The sequence below is a fragment of the Artemia franciscana genome, chromosome 17 (assembly GCF_032884065.1).
Source record: "Artemia franciscana chromosome 17, ASM3288406v1, whole genome shotgun sequence".
Taxonomy (NCBI): Eukaryota; Metazoa; Arthropoda; class Branchiopoda; order Anostraca; family Artemiidae; genus Artemia; species Artemia franciscana.
Window position 1 is genome coordinate 5524644 of NC_088879.1, and position 17850 is coordinate 5542493.

At 35.8% G+C, this 17850-nt stretch overlaps 1 protein-coding gene across 1 annotated transcript in view; it reads right to left on the reverse strand.

The window, feature by feature from the left end:
* Window positions 1-15677, reverse strand: part of LOC136037732 (lipoamide acyltransferase component of branched-chain alpha-keto acid dehydrogenase complex, mitochondrial-like) — a 60153-nt gene extending 44476 nt beyond the window's left edge. The window contains exon 1 of the mRNA XM_065720507.1: window positions 15567-15677. Coding sequence (XP_065576579.1) covers window positions 15567-15620 — 54 coding nt within the window. The 5' untranslated portion in view covers window positions 15621-15677. The remainder of the gene's footprint in view (window positions 1-15566) is intronic.
* Between the last annotated feature and the right edge of the window lie 2173 nt (window positions 15678-17850).

The following is a 17850-nucleotide window of genomic DNA, read 5'->3' on the forward strand; positions in this document are numbered from 1 at the left end:
TCCTCTAAAATATTAGATAAAAAGCAAAAGCACCCTCTGCTTTTAAGGAATTAAATAAAAAAAACAAGTTTTTTTAACTGGAAGTAAGGAGGGACATTAAAACTTAAAACGAACATAAATTATTCCGTATATGAAAGGGGCTGTCCCCTCCTCAACGCCCCGCTCTTTACGCTTAAGGTTTTTATTGTTTTAAAAAGTAAAACTATGAAAAAGAGTCAAACTTTAACGTAAAAAGCGGGCCGTTGAGGAGGGGACAGCCCCTTTCATATACGAAATAATTTCTGTTCGTTTTGATTTTTAATGTCGCTTACTTTCAGTTAAAAAAAACATGTTTTTTTTTATTTAAATTCTGAACATTTTTGAATTAATGCAGGTTTTGATTTTGACTTATCGTACATGAATAATTAAAACAAAATTTTCATATTAATTTTTGCTTTTTTCGGCTAATTAGCCTTCTTTAAGTTTGATCGAACGATTTTGAGAAAACAGGGGCAGAGGAGGGGGCCCAGTTACCCTCCAAATTTTTTGGTTACTTAAAAAGGCAACTACAACTTTTAATTTTATTTACGACCGTTTTCGTAACTTACGAATTAATTTACGTAACGAACTTCTATATTCGTATAATATTATTACGTATATGAGGGGGTTGGCCTCCTCGTCAATACCTCGCTCTTTACACAAAAGTTCGAATTTTGTTCCAATTCTGTAAGAATGACCCCTGAATCACAAAGGCCATTTAATTAGAATAAACAGCTCTTTTGAAATTACTAAAAATACTTTAGCGCAAAAAGCAAGGTCTTGAGGAGGAGACGAGCCCCCTCATATATGTAATAATTTCTATTCGTTTTAAGTTTCATTGTTGCTCTGTACTTTCAGTTGAAAAACTTATTTTTCATGTAGTTTCTCATTGTTTTAGAAAATCCAGCGCCCCCTTCATGGAAATTCTCTTCCCCCATTATAAATTCCTCCATGGAAAAATCTTCCCGTGTAAATTTTCTCAGGCTCGTAACTTTTGATGCGCAAGCCTAAACTTGATGAAACTTATATGTTTAAAATCACCATTCAAATCCGATTCTTTTGATGTATCTATTGGTATCAAAATACCTTTTGTTAAGAGTTTCGGTTACTATTGAGCCGGGTCGCTCCTTACTACAGTTCGTTACCACATTCGATAGTCAAATTTGACAAAATGACTAATTATATTTAAATTTCAAAGCAGAAGAATAGACTTTCAAGCTCCAACGAAATAATAATAATTGAAAGTATAGGAAAATATGGTATTTCATAGTTGTTTTTTTTTTTTAATGTAATGTCGGCATGTCTCCCTGAGCTGTATCCTCAAAAATTGCCCATGGATTTTGAGAAATGCCTTACCTTTTAGCATTTTCGTTGAAAAACGTAAAACAGACCCCCTCCGTGATTTCGAAAAACACTTGTTTTGTATATTCATCAAAATAATCTTAACAAAAAACCTAAATGCATCCTAAATGCCCTACCTAAATGGATCCCTGGCACCCCTGCCCTTAGATCATCTTCAAAAATGCATCATATGGGCATTAAATTTCTTTTTTAGACCATTGCTGACATCATGATTTGGGATTCAACATTAAAAACTAGGTCTGGTTAAAAATTAGGGGTACCATGGTGCCTGAATTCATTCGAACGCATTTCCTAGCATGTACTTTGACAGCAGAAATGTCAGAAGTCACTGACTTTAAAATGTGTATATTTAGATGGTTTTGTCTCATAATTTGTCCTCCTTTTTGCCAATAAAATTGTACCTGTATTAGCCAATTGATTGAAACCACATTGAATAATAGTCAAATTTCATTTTGTGGCATTTTGCTGATCATTGGCAGCGCAATAGCGATGCCTAAGCAAAGAACAATGTTGGCAAAACTTATTATTATTATTTATTTTTTTTTTGGTTTTAGACCAGGGCACTTCGTATAGTTAAGTTGTCGTAGAAACTTCGAGAAGGGCTCTTCTGAACGGAAATTGAGATGGCTAGTGCCCTTTCTAATAGTCAAGAGTGATTGGAGGACAACTAACCCCTCCCACACCCACCATTTCCCCGAAGACTTCCGATCAAAATTTTGAAAAAGTCGTTTTTTAAACTTCATTGAAAGGTCCGAAAATTAAGTCTTTAAGGATGACAACCCCCCACGCCCCTCAGGGTAAAGGTTGTAAGTTATGCCCAAGGGGCTTATAAGGATTTTATAGAAAGCGTTGTCATAGAAACATCAAAAAAGGTTCATTCAATTGGAAACTGAGAGGACTAGTGTTCTTTTTAGTAGCCAAAAGTGATTAAGGGCAAATGGCCCCCCATGCTCATCATTTCCCAAAAAACTTCCGACCAAAACTTTGAGATAGCCATTTTTTTCAACCTAGTTGAAAGGTCCAGAAAATATATTTTTGAGGATGATAGCTACCCCACCCACACCCCTCAGGGTAAGGGTTTCAAGTTATGCCCTGGGGGCATATAAGGTTTTTATAGAAAGAATTGTCATAGAAACTTCAAAAAGGGTACATTCGATTGGAAATTGAACAGTAGTGCCCTTTCTAACAGTCAAAATTGATCACAGGGCAAATACCCCCCCACGCCCAATATCTCCCCAAATACTTCTGATTAAAATTTTGAGACTGCCATTTTGTTCAACGTAGTTGAAAGGTTCGGAAATATGTCTTTGAGGATGACACCCCCCACAGCCCTCAGGGTAAGAGTTGCAAGTTATGCCCTGGGGGCATATAAGGTTTTTATAGAAAGAATTGTCATAGAAACTTCAAAAAACGGCTCATTCGATTGGAAACAAATACTTCTGATTAAAATTTTGAGATTACCATTTTGTTCAACATATTTGAAAGGTTCGGAAATATGTCTTTGAGGATGACAATTCCCCCCCCCACATCCCTGAGGGTAAGAGTTGCAACATTTAAGGTCTTTAATGAAAGCATTGTCATAGAATCTTCAAAACAGGGATCATTCGATTAGAAATTGAGAGGACTAGTGCCCATTTTAACTCTTAAACTAGTGCATACGTGCATCATTTCTCCAAAAACTTCCAATCAAAATTTTGGGATAGAAAGCTTGTTCAACATAGTTGAAAGGTCAAGAAATTATGTCTTTGAGGATGAGTAACCCCCCAGAGCCCTCAGACCAAGGGTTGTAAGTTGTTCCCTGGGGGTATATAAGGTTTTTATGGATTAATTTTTAGAAAACTTTTTCCACAAGACAAGTTTTTCAAAGAAAAGTAAAGAGCTCCATTAAACCAAGAATGAGCAAAAATAAAGCCAAATAATCTTCCAAGCGTACAACTATCACAAATCACTATCAGTAAACAAAGGAAACTCAAAATTTGTACTTTACTGATAAAAAAAAAAAAAAAAAAACAAATGTCCATGGATTGTCAGTTTAGATGACATATAGTGAAATTTCTTCCTTAAGGTTTTTGATAACTTTTTGATTTATGAAAGTAAGAAAGGTGAAAACATTTCAAATATATTTTGTTTTCAGTAAAGTGCAAATTGTGTTCTGGTCTTGTGGGAGTAGGAGGGGTATCCAACCTCGATCACTCTGAATCTTAAAAACGGCACTAGAACTTCTGATTACCAATCCAACCACCTTTCTCTGAAATTTATAAGATCCCCCTTTCTATATATACCTTATATGCCTCCAGGGCATAACTTACAACCCTTGCCATGAGGGCTGTAAGGGGGTTGTCATCCTTAAAGACATAATTTTTGGACCTTTCAACTACATTGAACAAAATGGCAATCACAAAATTTTGATTGGATGTGTTTGGTGAAAGGGTGGGCGTGGGAGGGGGGTTAGTTGCCCTCCAGTCACTTTCAACTATTAAAAAGGGCATTAGTCCTTTCAATTTCAAATCGAATGAGCTCTTTTTGAAGTTTCTACAACAACAACTGGCCATTTCAAAATTTCTACCAGATGCATTTCTGGAAAATATAAGGTGTTGGGGGGGGGTATCCACCCTTTGATGACTCTGAATCCTAAAAAGGCCACTAGAACAACCGATTTCCAATCAAATGAGCCCATTTCAAAGTTTTTACAATCAGCCTTTCAATATATATATATATATATATATATTAAATAAAAAACAAGTTTTTTTGAATGAAAGTAAGGAGCAACATTAAAACTTAAAAGGAACAGAAATTACTCCGTATATGAAAGGGGCTTTTCCTCCTCAACGCCCCGCTCTTTACGCTAAAGTTTGACTCTTTCTCTTAACTCTATTTTTAAAACAGTAAGAAACCTTAGCGCAAAGAGCGGGGCGTTGAGGAGGAAAAGCCCCTTTCATATACGGAGTAATTTCTGTTCGTTTTAAGTTTTAATGTTGCTCCTTACTTTCATTTAAAAAAACTTGTTTTTTTTATTTAATTTCTGGACGTTTTTGAATTAATGCATGTTTTGATCTTGGCTCTCTGCACATAAATAATTAAAACGAAATTTGCATATTAATTAATTGCAATTAATCGGAAGATTTAGAGAAAAAAGGAGCAAGGGAGGAGGCCTAGTTGCCCTCCAATTTTTTGATTACTTAAAAAAGCAACTAGAACTTTTAATTTTTTACAAACGTTTTCATTGGTAAAAAATATATACATAAATTACGAATTAATTTACGTAACGAACTTCTATATTCGTATGTTTTTATTGCGTGTATGAGGGGGTTCAACCCTCGTCGATACCTCGCTCTTTACCCTAAATCTTAAATTTTGTCCCAATTCCTTAAGAATGACCTCTGAATCACAAAGGTCGTAGAATAAATAGTTGAAATTACTAATAATACTTTAGCGTAAAGAGTGAGGTATAACGAGGAGGTAAACCCCTCGTATGCGTAATAATTTTTGTTCTTTTAAAGTTTTAATTTTGCTCCTTACTTTCAGTAGAAAAAACTTTTGATATTTATTTTTTCATTGTTTTTTTTCAAATAATGCTAGAAATTCTCTTCCCCCATGACAAGTTTTTCCATGGAAATATCCTCCCACGTACCCCCCCCACCAAATCTCCCCCTAAACAAAAAAAAATCCCCCTGAAAACGTCTGTACACTTCCCAGTAACCATTACTATATGTAAACACAGGTCAAAGTTTGTAACTTGCTGCCCCTCCCACGGGGACTGCGGGGGAGTAAGTCGTCCCTAAAGATGTAGTTATTAGGTTTTTCGACTATGGTGAATAAAATGGCTATCTCAGAATTTTGATCCGGTGACTTTTGGGAAAAAAATGAGCGTGGGAGGGGGCCTAGGTGCCCTCCAATTTTTTTGGTCACTTAAAAAGGGCACTAAAATTTTTAAATTCCGTTAAAATGAGCCCTCTCGCGACATTCTAGGATCACTCAGTCGATACGATCACCCCTGGGAAAAAAAACTAAAAAACAAAACAACAAAAAAACAAATAATCACGCATCCGTGATCTGTCTTCTGGCAAAAATGCGAAATTCCACATATTTGTAGATAGGACCTTGGAACTTCTACAATAAGGTTCTCTGATACGCTGAATCTGACGGTGTGATTTCCGTTAAGATTGTATGACTTTTATGGGGTGTTTCCCCCTATTTTCTGAAATGAGGCGAATTTTCTCAGGCTCGTAACTTTTGATGGGTATAACTGATCTTGACGAATCTTTTGAGATTCGTAAGAATCTTGATACGATTCTTTTGATGTAACTATTGGTACCAAAATTCCATTTTTTAGAGTTTTGGTTACTATTGAGCCGGGTTGCTCCTTACTAAAGTTTGTTACCACAAACTGTTTGATATATATATATATATATATATATATATATATATATATATATATATATATATATATATATATATATATATATATATATATATATATATATATATATATATATATATATATATATATATATATATATATATATATACATATATATATATACGTATATATATATACGCATATATATATATATATATATATATATATATATATATATATATATATATATATATATATATATATATATATATATATATATATATATATGTATATATATATATATATATATATATATATATATATATATATATATATATACGTATATATATATATATATATATATATATATATATATATATATATATATATATATATATATATATATATATATTGAAAGATTTCCAAACCTTTCAATTATGTTGAACAAAATGGATACCTCCAAATTTTTTATTGGATGTGTTTGGGGAAATGGTGGGTGTGGTAGGGGGGAGGGGTAGTTGCCCTGCAGTCACTTTTGACTATTAAAAAGGGCACTACCCCTTTCAATTGGCTGAGCTCTTTTTGAAATTTTTACAACAACAAATGGCAAATTTCAATCAGATGCATTTCTGGAAAATATGAGAAGTGTGTGTTGGGGGGGGGGGCGTTATCCACCCCGATCACTCTAAATCTCAAAAAGGGCATTTAGACTTCTGATTAGTAGTCCAATAAGCCCCCTCCAAAGTTTATATGATCACCCTTTCTATATAAACCTTAAATGCCCCCAGGACATAGCTTCCAGCCTTTGCCCTGAGGGCTGTGGGGAGAGAAGGGGCTTTCATCCTCAAAGACATAATTTCCGGATCTTTCAACTATGTTAAACAAAATGGCTATCTCAAAATTTTGATTGAATGTGCTTGGGGAAATGGTGGCGTGGAACATTCCAATTGAATCCTTTTCAAAGTTTCTACGACAACTCCTTTGATAGGAAGTGCTCTGGTCTAATTAAATAAAAAAACAAGATTTTTTAGCTGAAAGTAAGGAGCGACATTAAAACTTAAAACGAACAGAAATTACTTTGCATATGAAAGGGGCTGCTTCTTCATCAACGCCCCGCTCTTTACGCTAAAGTTTGACTCTTTCTCTCAACTCTGCTTTTTAAAACAGCTAAAAACTTTAGCGTAAAGAGCTGGGCGTTGATGAGGAAGCAGCCCCTTTCATATGCGAAGTAATTTCTGTTCGTTTTAAGTTTTAATGTCGCTCCTTACTTTCAGCTAAAAAAAACTTGTTTTTTTTATTTAATTTCTGAGCGTTTTTGAATCAATGCATGTTTTGATTTTGGCTCTCCACAGAGGAATAATTAACACGAAATTTGCAAGTTTTTTTTTGGCTAAATGGCTTTGTTATAGTTTTGATCGAATGATTTTGAGAAAAAAGGGAACGGTGGACGAAGCCTAGTTGCCCTGCGATTTTTTGGTTACTTAAAAAGGCAACTAGAACTTTTATTTTTTACGAATGTTTTTATTAGTAAAAGATCAACGTAACTTATAAATTAGCTTACTTAACGAACTTTTGTAATCTCATGTTTTTACTACATATGTGAGGGGTTCACCCCCTCGTCAGTACATCGCTCTTTACACTAAAGATTAAATTTTGTCCCAATTCATTAAGAATGACCCTTGAATCACAAAAGCCGTAGAATAAATAGTTGGAATCACTAAAAATACTTTAGCGTAAAGAGCGAGGTATTAGGAGGAGGTGAGCCCCTCATATGAAAGTAAAACAGTTCAAAATAGGGATGAAACCTTTTTATTGACAGTGAATAGATATAAAATTATTTAACTGGATATTTCGAACATATATACAGTGTTCATCATCAGCAGTAAATCTAAAACTTTTTTAGTTTTACTGCTGATGATGAACACTGTATATGTGTTCGAAATATCCAGTTCAATAATTTTATATCTATTTACTGTCAATAAAAAGGTTTCATCCCTATTTTCTGTTCGTCTTAGGTTTTAATGCTGCTCCTTACTTCCAGTTGAAAAAACTTTTCATATTTATTTTTTCATTGTTTTTTTTTATAATGCTAGAAAATCCTGCACTCCCTTCATGGAAATTTTCTTCCCCCATGATAAATTCCTCTATGGAAAGTTCCTCTAACATATCCCCCTCTTATCAACCCCTCCCCCCAACCAAAAAATCCCCCTGAAAACGTCTGTACACTTCCCAATAACCATTACTATATGTAAGCACTGGTCAAAGTTTGTAACTTGTAGCCCCTCCCACGGGGACTGTGGGGGAGTAAGTCGTCCCTAAAGACATAGTTATAAGGTTTTTCGACTACGCTGAATAAAATGGCTATCTCAGAATTTTGATCCGTTGACTTTGGGAATATAATTAGCGTGGGAGGGGGCCTAGGTGCCCTCCAATTTTTTGGTCACTTAAAAAGGGCACTAGAACTTTTCATTTCCGTTAGAATGAGCCCTCTCGCAAGATTCTAAAACCACTGGATCGATACAATCACCCCTGGGAAAAAAAAAACAACAAACAAACAAACAAACAAATAAACACGCATCCATGATCTGCCTTCTGGCAAAAAACATAAAATTCCACGTTTTTGTAGATAGGAGTTTGAAACTTCTACAATAGAGTTCTCTGATATGCTGAATCTGACGGTGTGATTTTCGTTAAGATTGTGTGAATTTTAGGGGATGTTTCCCCCTATTTTCTAAAATAGGGCAAATTTTCTCAGGCTCGTAACTTTTGATGCGTAAGACTAAACTTGATGAAACTTATATATTTAAAATCAGCATTAAAATGCGATTCATTTGATGTAGCTTTTGGTATCAAAATTCCATTTTTTAGAGTTTTGGTTACTATTGAGCCGGGTCGCTCCTTACTACAGTTCGTTACCACAAACTGTGAAAACAAACAAAAAAAATAAAACATTGCGCCCACATCACTCTTTACTTAGGTAGCGCTATTGCGCTGCCGATAAAAAGTGTGGTCATATAAACTTCAGAGGGGGCTCATTGGATTGGTAATCAGAAGCTCTAGTGCTTTTTTTAAGAGTCAAAGTGATCAAAGGGTAGCTACCCCCCCCCCACACACACACACAAGTTGTATTTCCCAGAATGCATCTAATAAAAATTTTGAGATACCCATTTTACTTAAAATAGTCCAAATATCATATAACAAGGCTTTAGGGGTTGAAAGAAATCCCCATAGCCTGGGGGCAAGGGTTGTAAGTTATGGCCTGGGGACATTTTGAGACTTTTATGGAAGGGATGATTGTATAAACATTAAAGGAGGCTCGTTTAATCGAAAATTGGAAGTTCTAGTTCCATTTTAAGAGTCAGCAGTGATAGAGGGCAGCTAGCCCCTCCCCTTACTGCCCCTCTTTTCACCAAATGAATCTGATTCAAATTGTGAGATGTCGATTTTGCTCAAAATAGTCCAAAGAACATGTAACAATGCTACTAGGATTGACACATCCCGCAGTGCCCTGGGGATAGGGTTGTAAGTCATGCCCTGGGAGCATATAAGATTTTAATGGAATTGGTGGTTGCATAAAATTCAGATGGGGATCATTTGATTTGAAATTTGAAGCTACGGTACCCCTTTTATGAGTTAAGAACCATTTCCTTTATCAGCTTCCATTGAAAAGAAGTCTTACAAAGAGGCATTTGTTGTGTTAATAAATATAGATGTACTTTGAGAGATTTATTATATTTTTTAGGTAAACTTGTGCAGATGAGAGTTTGAGCAAGCAGGAAGAGCCACATCAATATCAGCCTGCCTGTAGGCCTTAAACTGCTGGGAACAGGCAGCTTGAGTAGATGGACTTTCCACAAGTCAATCAAAAACTGTATTATTTATTTGACTGTAACTGCAGTTGTATTAAGTATTTTTTTTTGTTCTATGGTTGTGAAAATGTGAAAAATTTGTAAAAAGTACATTTGGAAGCCAAAAGGAGCCCATTTAGGATTCAGGTGTTTTTTTTAAATAGAAGAAGAACAAGACTTTTGGGTTGATACAAACCACCATATGCAACACAGACAACAGTCAACCCAACCAATCATGCACCAAATCATCTTCTGGGCTACACTGTGGCGTTTTTTTGTGGATGGTGAAGTTCTCCCTTAGCAATAGTGCAGACAGTCTGGTATTATAATTTCCTTCTGTTAGTATTAAAGCTTATTCCAATAGGAATCGCATAGAACACCCCCAAAAAAGTTCCCCTGTACCCTAACCCAAATACTACCAAAAATGTTCCACATGTGCTCCATCTTGGCTGGACAATGTCACTATCTCAAAGCTTAAATAACGGGTCAAATTCAATAGATAATGCAATGGTGCAGGTGGGGGCCTTTGTCACTATCCATGATGAAAATGAAAATGACTTTCAAGAGGTCATTTCTGGGAGCACTAAAAAGAGAAAAAAACTCCTCTCTCAAAAATAATTCCCTCCCCTTGCTCCAACTCCTGCTTCACAAGATCTCAGAATATGCTTAAAAATTTAAAAATAACTAATAAGGATTGCAATTTTATAATTGTTAAAATCTATTTTTTCTTTAAACATTAACTGTGATGGATGGATCTTTGCTTATAGCTTTCCACAATTACAAATCAGCAGTGATACTACTGAACTTAAAAACCATTCTTAACATCCCAATAAAGTCTGCTCTATGGACCCCAAACCACTACCCAACTAAAATAGTTCTGTCTAACATCCCTCCAGAAATACCTGTTCAAGAGCTAAAGGAAGGGCTCTCTGACAGAACTGGTAACCCAAACCAACTTGTAGATGCCAACCAAATGGACAAACCAGATGCTAATGGTCAAAAGTCAAGCAAGTCTTTCTTATTCACACTTAGAGAAAAAAAACAACATCCCAGGCCAGATATTCCTCTTTGGACAAACGAAACCTCACAAGTCCTATAAGCCAAAACCAATCCAGTGCCAAAAACATATAAAAATAGGACACACAACAAACAAATGTAGTGAAATCTTACAAACCTGAAGTAAATGTAAGAGTTCCCATCCCAAAGGAATGGCAAATTGTAAAAATGATCAGCCTACATGTTTAAACTGAAAAGACCCCCATGATTCTTCCAGCAAAACACTATGCCCTGCACATAAAAACAAGCACTAACACTCTAAATAGCAACAGAGAAAGCTATACCTTACCCATCTGGAGCTCTGGAAGCAAACATAGCACAACCACACCAAACTAAACCCTTTATGAAACCACACAATACTTTCACACACAGAGAACCCCACCCTACTCAAAGGGTTCAATATTCCTATTGAAGAGAGTCATCAAGGCTCTCTACAAGCAGAAATGAATCAGAACCAATACCAGGAATTAATTTCCTAATTAATGACAAGCTGGATGAACAACCAAACAAGCTAACACCTAATATATGCCTCTTCATACTAAACTCTAGTGCAGTTCAGTCCACAAACATACAACAGCCACAGAGAGCAAAAATCATAAATGAATTGGCAAACATCTACCTACCCAATCCTATGCTTATTCAAGCAAAAAAAAGATCTCACTTTACTCCTAGCAAACCTAAACACAGACACACAGTCATATGAAAATTAAAGCACCAAAGCAGCACATCTCAATACTTGAGTGGAATGTAAGATCACTTTCTGAAAATAAGTTCAATGAACTAATATCTTTTATGAATAATAATTCATTGATATTGCATGCCTTCAGGAAACCCATTGGACCAAAAACCAACAAATAAAGTCTCCAGGATATACTAGCCTAAGAAAGGGTAGTCATCAGGTCATCAGAGCAAAAAGGAGGTAGTGTAGCTTTAATAATAAATAATAATGTCAAATTTTGTGGCATTAACTTTCCAGATTTTTTTAAATGATGTTGATTCAATTGAAATTAATGTTTGGCTGAATAATACCAAAACTTACATAATGGCCAAACTGCAGATGCCATGGATTTCTTCAGTTAAATAAATAAATAATAAATAATTTTATTCCTCACACCTCTCAATACAAAATTTCCACATAACTGACACCTTTTTAAAAGAAAAATGTTATGGTAGGGCAAAGAGTGGATTGACTGCAGCACAATTGCCATTTAAAGTCATCCTATGTTTAAAGTCTTGAGATATGGTATGTTTATGTTTTGGATATTGGAGAAGGCTTCCAGTGATTTCATCTTTTCAACTGGGAATGGTAGTTTGTTCCAGATCCTGATGACCTGGGGTATGAACAAATGATGGCAAGAATTAGATCTTGCGATTTCCATCTTCATAGGCTCCACTTGCAGACTGTGTGATCTTGTGTTGCTTTGGGGAGTTATTTGAACAAGCTTGTCTTTTATGTTCTCAAAATTCTCATGAGCTATCTTGAAGAGGGTTTTTAAGTCTAAGATCGTTCTTCTTGTCTCAAGTTTATGGAGAGTGAGCCTTCTTAGAGCTTTGTCATATGGAAGGTTTCTGAATCCTTGAAGTCCTTTTACAAAGTGTTTCTGGACTCATTCTATTCTGTCAATATCCTTTATGAGATATGGCGACCAGATGACAGTGGCATATTCAAGTTGTGGCTTGATGTAGCTTGTGTTTGCTGAGATCTTTGAGTGAATGTCAAGGTATTGTAGGGAGTGAGTGAATAACCAGAGAGTATTTGATGCTTTATGCACAACCAGGCTGATATTCTTTTCTGGTTTGAGGTCCAAGCTCAGAATTACACCTAGGTCCTTTTCACAAGTAGATTTAGGCAGGTCAATACCTTTCATTTTGTATGAGTACTTTGGATTTTGGCACCCAAGATTGATAACAGAGCATTTTGCTACATTTGGTGAAAGTTGCCATTCTTTGAGCTTCTCTGTCAGGGCATCAAGTCGCTTTGGATTTGTGATGATGCACTAGCTTCTCCCAGGAGCTTTGTATTGTCTGCAAACAGGCCAAAGTTGGTTTGGGAAATGGCATTTATGCAAATGTACACTATTTATGCAAATGTACACAAAATGAACAGTACCTCATGGGATACCACTGGCATCCAATACATGTACTAAAAAACATAATTATTTGTGGAGATTTTGATACCCATAGCCTTTTGTGGGGGGATAAGCCAGCAAATAAAGCTGGCAAATTTATTGAAAGTTTGATTTCAAATAAAACTGGATTAGCAGTTGCTATTCCTCTACATCTAAATACATATTTAATCCCAAAAGTGGCAAATTTTCCACAATTGACCAACAAATTGTGTCAATAAATATTTTGAATAAACTTTATGTAAAGAAAATTGATAACCTGCCAAAGCACTAGAAATCCCCCAACTCCCCTAAAGAAATCAGGTCTGGTTATGTCAATAATTTATCTAGAACTTGTGCTTATTCTTCCCATCAAGTTTCATCCCAATCTAAGCATTTTCCAAGATTTCTATTTCCCCCTCTACCCCCCATTATCCCCAGATCTGATCTGAATTGAAAATGGAGCATCTAAGACATGACATCTTTCTATATATCAAGTTTCATTAGGATCTGATCACCCATTCATGAAATAAACAAACCTCATTTATCACAATTTCCTCTCCCTCCAGCCCCCCTCCCAGATGCTCAAATCAGGAAGCAACTGTTATCAGGAGAATTTGTGCAAGTCCCTGACAAGTCTACCAATTTTCATCATCTTAGCACATCCAGAAGCACTGAAATTACTAAAGCACTGGAATTCCCCCTCCAACTCCCCCAAAGAGAGTGGATCCAGCCTGATTATGTCAATCGTGTATCTAGGGCTTGTGCTTATTCTTCCCACCAAGTTTCATCCCAATATCTCCACCCTAAACATTTTCCAAGATTTCCAGTTTCCCCCTCTAACTCCCCCCAATATCACCAGATCCAGTTGGGATTTAAAATAAGATCTCTGAGACACAAGGTCCTTCTAAATATCAAATTTCACTAAGATCCAATCACCTGTTCATAAGTTAAAAAAACTTCATTTTTTCTATTTTATCCAAATTAGCTGTCCTTCTACTCTCCTCCAGATGGTTGAATTGGGGAAGCAACTATTTCTAATTTAATATAGTCTGGTCCCTGATATGCCTGCCAACTTTTAGCAATTGCTATATAGATCATGTATCTAATTTTGGATCTTCTTCATGTAAAAATTGGGGTGGTCTAGGATTCAAACCTGAGACCTCTTGCACCCTAAGTGAGAATCCTACCACTGGACCAGCAGGCCACACCTAAGAACAACAATCATTTGTCTTGTCAGCAAACAAAATTCTTCTCAACTATCTTGTTTCCTTGATCCCCCCCCCCAGATGGTCAAATTGAGGAAGAGACTATTCCTAATTTAGTCTGGTCTGGTCCCTGATATGCCTGCCAACTTTCATCATCCTAGCTTATCTGGAAGTGCCTGAACTAGTGAAACCAGGACCAATAGATAGATGGACAGAAATTGTGATAGCTATATGTCACTTGGTAATTACCAAGTGCTATAAAAACAGAAGTACAATTACATTCTTTATTTTAAAATCTTTCTAAGTATTTATATGTCAAACTTTTTTGGAATTATGTTGCTATAAATAGGTGCCTTTATAGTAGGCTATATTACTTTTGAATAATTAATTAAACTTGCCTAATAATTTGAATAAGCTGACCAAGGTCTAATGGCATGCTTTCAACAACTATATAAGCCCATTTCTACAGTTCATAGCTTTTTTACATGGTAATAAAAATAAGATACCTTTAGGGCTCCTTTAAGGACATAAAATATAATTTGCTACAGAAATAGGCCTAAGTACTAAAATTGGATAGGTTTTTCTGTTATACTAGCTTAATTCCACTGCCAGTTTCCCACATTCCAGTGGGAAAACCCCTCCCAGCCCTCACTACCATAACAGTCATGGAAGACAATAGAGAGTTAGCTTGGAGGATGATGCAGCTTGTCATACCCAACCATCTCACACACTCTATCCAAAGTTGCTGTTGTGTGGTGGTGCCAACTCTAAATCACTGGAGAATGGTCCTTGAACCATACCTACCATGTGATCACCATTACCGAGTGGGCTTGAATTGCATCTCTCCAGCACTCTCTAGTCCCTATGGTTTGTCACTTGACCTTAGCACAGCAACCAGATCTATTGCCATCATCAATTATGGAGCATCACAGTTCTTGCAACTAATTTGCTCCAAAGTGCAAATTAAGGTAATCAAGGTAATTAATTATGTGAAGATGTATATATTTACCAGAATTTCATTACAATGTTATTTTCTTCTAGTCTAGTTTTGTATATAGACCTAGGCTACCCTACAGCTAAATCAGGAGGGCTAGGCAGGCCTGGATTTACTGATGTACCCACTAGACTGAGGCCTAGGGGCACAAAATGCTAGGGAGTGCAATGAATTATCATAGTGATTTTTTTCTTAACAAAACTGTCCTGATCTGATTTTTGTTATGACCTTTTGTTAGTACCTAGTTATATAATATCTTGTCCAAGTGTTCAGGCAGTGTTTATGCATTTGTTATGAAAGAAAAGTTGTCAAATCACAAGTTGTGCAGCTAAACTGTGGGCAGTTTTTAGAATTTTGTTGAGTTCTACAACAGACAGGTTTGGAACATTTGCATACCTGGACACCATTATTAAATGTGGAGATAAAATTGAGTGAAGGTTCTAATGCATTGATCCTTTATTTTTCCTAAATAATTATCCACCTTTCACTAGGTAACCCTAGGCTACAGTAAAACTTGACCCTTGTAGCTAGCTTCAAGAATTCTCCTTAGTTAGGCTATTAAAAATTTTGATGGTAGCAAATTTTTTATTATTCTTCTGCTTTGAATTTTCTTACCCAGTACTCTGTCTCTTTAACTAATCTTAGAAGTCTTCCATGACTAAAATTCATTGCTTTTGTAATTTTTCAAATCTCAGTTTTTTTTTATTGACAGTATTGCCGATTATAGTAAAATATTTAAAAAAGTTAGTCGAGAGAAAACAGACGGCAACATTCATTTCTAAGCACAGTGTTGTTCGTATAAAGACACCGAATTTAATAAAGGGCTAATAATCACTTAACATTTTATCATAGAGATATATAACGTATATAAAAGATAGAGAAATTAAATTTACTCGTAAACTTTATAAATTTATGATTAAGTCGTCATTTAACTTGTCAATTTAAACACGAGAAACCCGCTGTAGCTGGCGTTTTAGGATAGTTCACACGCGCGGTTTTAGTTTAAGACAGATTGACAGTGATGATACTGATGATTTAAGCAACCTAGATGAAATTATTAGCAAAATAATGGCTATTTAGAGGTTTTGCGAGTTTAAGGTGTAAGAGCAGGATTGAAAATTAATGTTAAGAAGACTAAATCGCTAAGAGTAGGAATAAGTGAAGCTGAAGAGATGATGTTGGATAAAAACAAGATCGATCACGTGAAGATTTACACTTACCTAGGTAGTATTATTAGTAAAGATGGTCGGTGCAGAAAAAGTGTTAAAAGTACAATAGCTGAGGCCCGAAGTATTTTTTCATAGTTGAAAAAAGTCCGGGAAAATAAGAGCATAAGTTTGCGCAACAAGATTAGAATAATGGCAGCTACAGTGAAGTAGTCCCCGAAGCCGCACCGAATCGAAATTCGGCGGTGGCGGAGAGAATTTATGTCTGCGGTGGCGCGCCGCCAGCGCGCTGAAAAATTTTTTGGCGGCGTGCCGCCAAAAAACTATCGGCGGCGTGCCACCTATTTTTCGGCGTTTTAGCAATTTTTAAGGCATTTTTCAGTAACTTTTTTAATTTTCTTTAAAATTTTAATACTATCGTTATAGAAATTCTTAACGTTTTTCACAATAATTATAAGCCCTGAATTCTCTTTCTTTAATCGTTACCTAGTTATATAATATCTTGTCCGAGTGTTCAGGCAGTGTTTATGCATAGGCTACTTAGATCTACAATATTTACCTTACGACCTGACTTTGCAAAAACTAGCGGAGGTTTCTAGATCGTGAGATTTACGCTTAACTCAGCAAGCGGTAGACTAGAAAATATTAGTGTAGGACTATTCATAAGATTGAGAGTTTGGAATCCGTGTTCAAATACCAAATACCCTTTAATACTGAATGTATATAATAATAACAAAGAAAACAAAAAAAAAGATCCATTATAGCTGAGTGCAAAAGCTTAAATTATTCCTTTGAAAGCTTTGACTACCTTGTAATTATCACGTATAAAAATGAGCTTGTTCACACGATGTGGAGCTAACATCGAACGTTTGGCAGTGACTAATCGCTAAATTCAGCGTAAAATCGCCCACAGATGGCACAGACAATAGAACGTCCGTAGTTGCAGCTGTACTCACTTGGATAAGCTATATAGGACTAAATAAAAATCGGCGACAGTTATTCATCGACGGACCACCACCGCCGAATCTCACGGCGGCGGGCCGGCGCGCCGACATGTTTTTGGCGGTGGCCCGTTGATTTATTTTCGGCGGCGGGCCGCCGACTTTCGGCGCAGCTTCGGGGACTACAGTGAAGAGAGTGATCAGGTACGTTTCCGAATCGTGGGCACTACAAAAGACGGAAGAAAATTTCCACGGAGGGATTTCATTTTAAATCATCAAATTATGAATCACTCTCTTTTAAAAAAAAAGCTTGTTGAGTCAAATGAAAAAAACTATAAGGATCGCCATGGAAGTTTCAAGAACAACAATTTTATTTCTGTTTTAATTGAAATGATTTAAAATGAACTCACGGCACTCAGCCAATGAGCTAAATTGTGAGTCACTTTCGTGCGACAAAATTGACTTAAAACTTAAAAGGAAGAAAGTTGAACCAAAATTTGAGCACCGTGGGACTGAAAAGTTTTGGCGTGAGAAAGCAATTTTCATGAAAATTTGCTTAATAATTTAATACCTAAATTAATCCTTAAAGGATTTTGTCAAAACCCCATGCGTGTATAGCATAAAAATTAAAATTAATTATTGCAATAGGCCTAACCGAACACGGGGCTATTTTAGTACTTAAATAGTATTAATTTATTACTATGTAAGCACTAATTGACCACTAATTTAATACTGCTTTAGTACTAAATAAGTTCTTAATACTTAATTTAGAACTCAGTAATTAGTAATTAT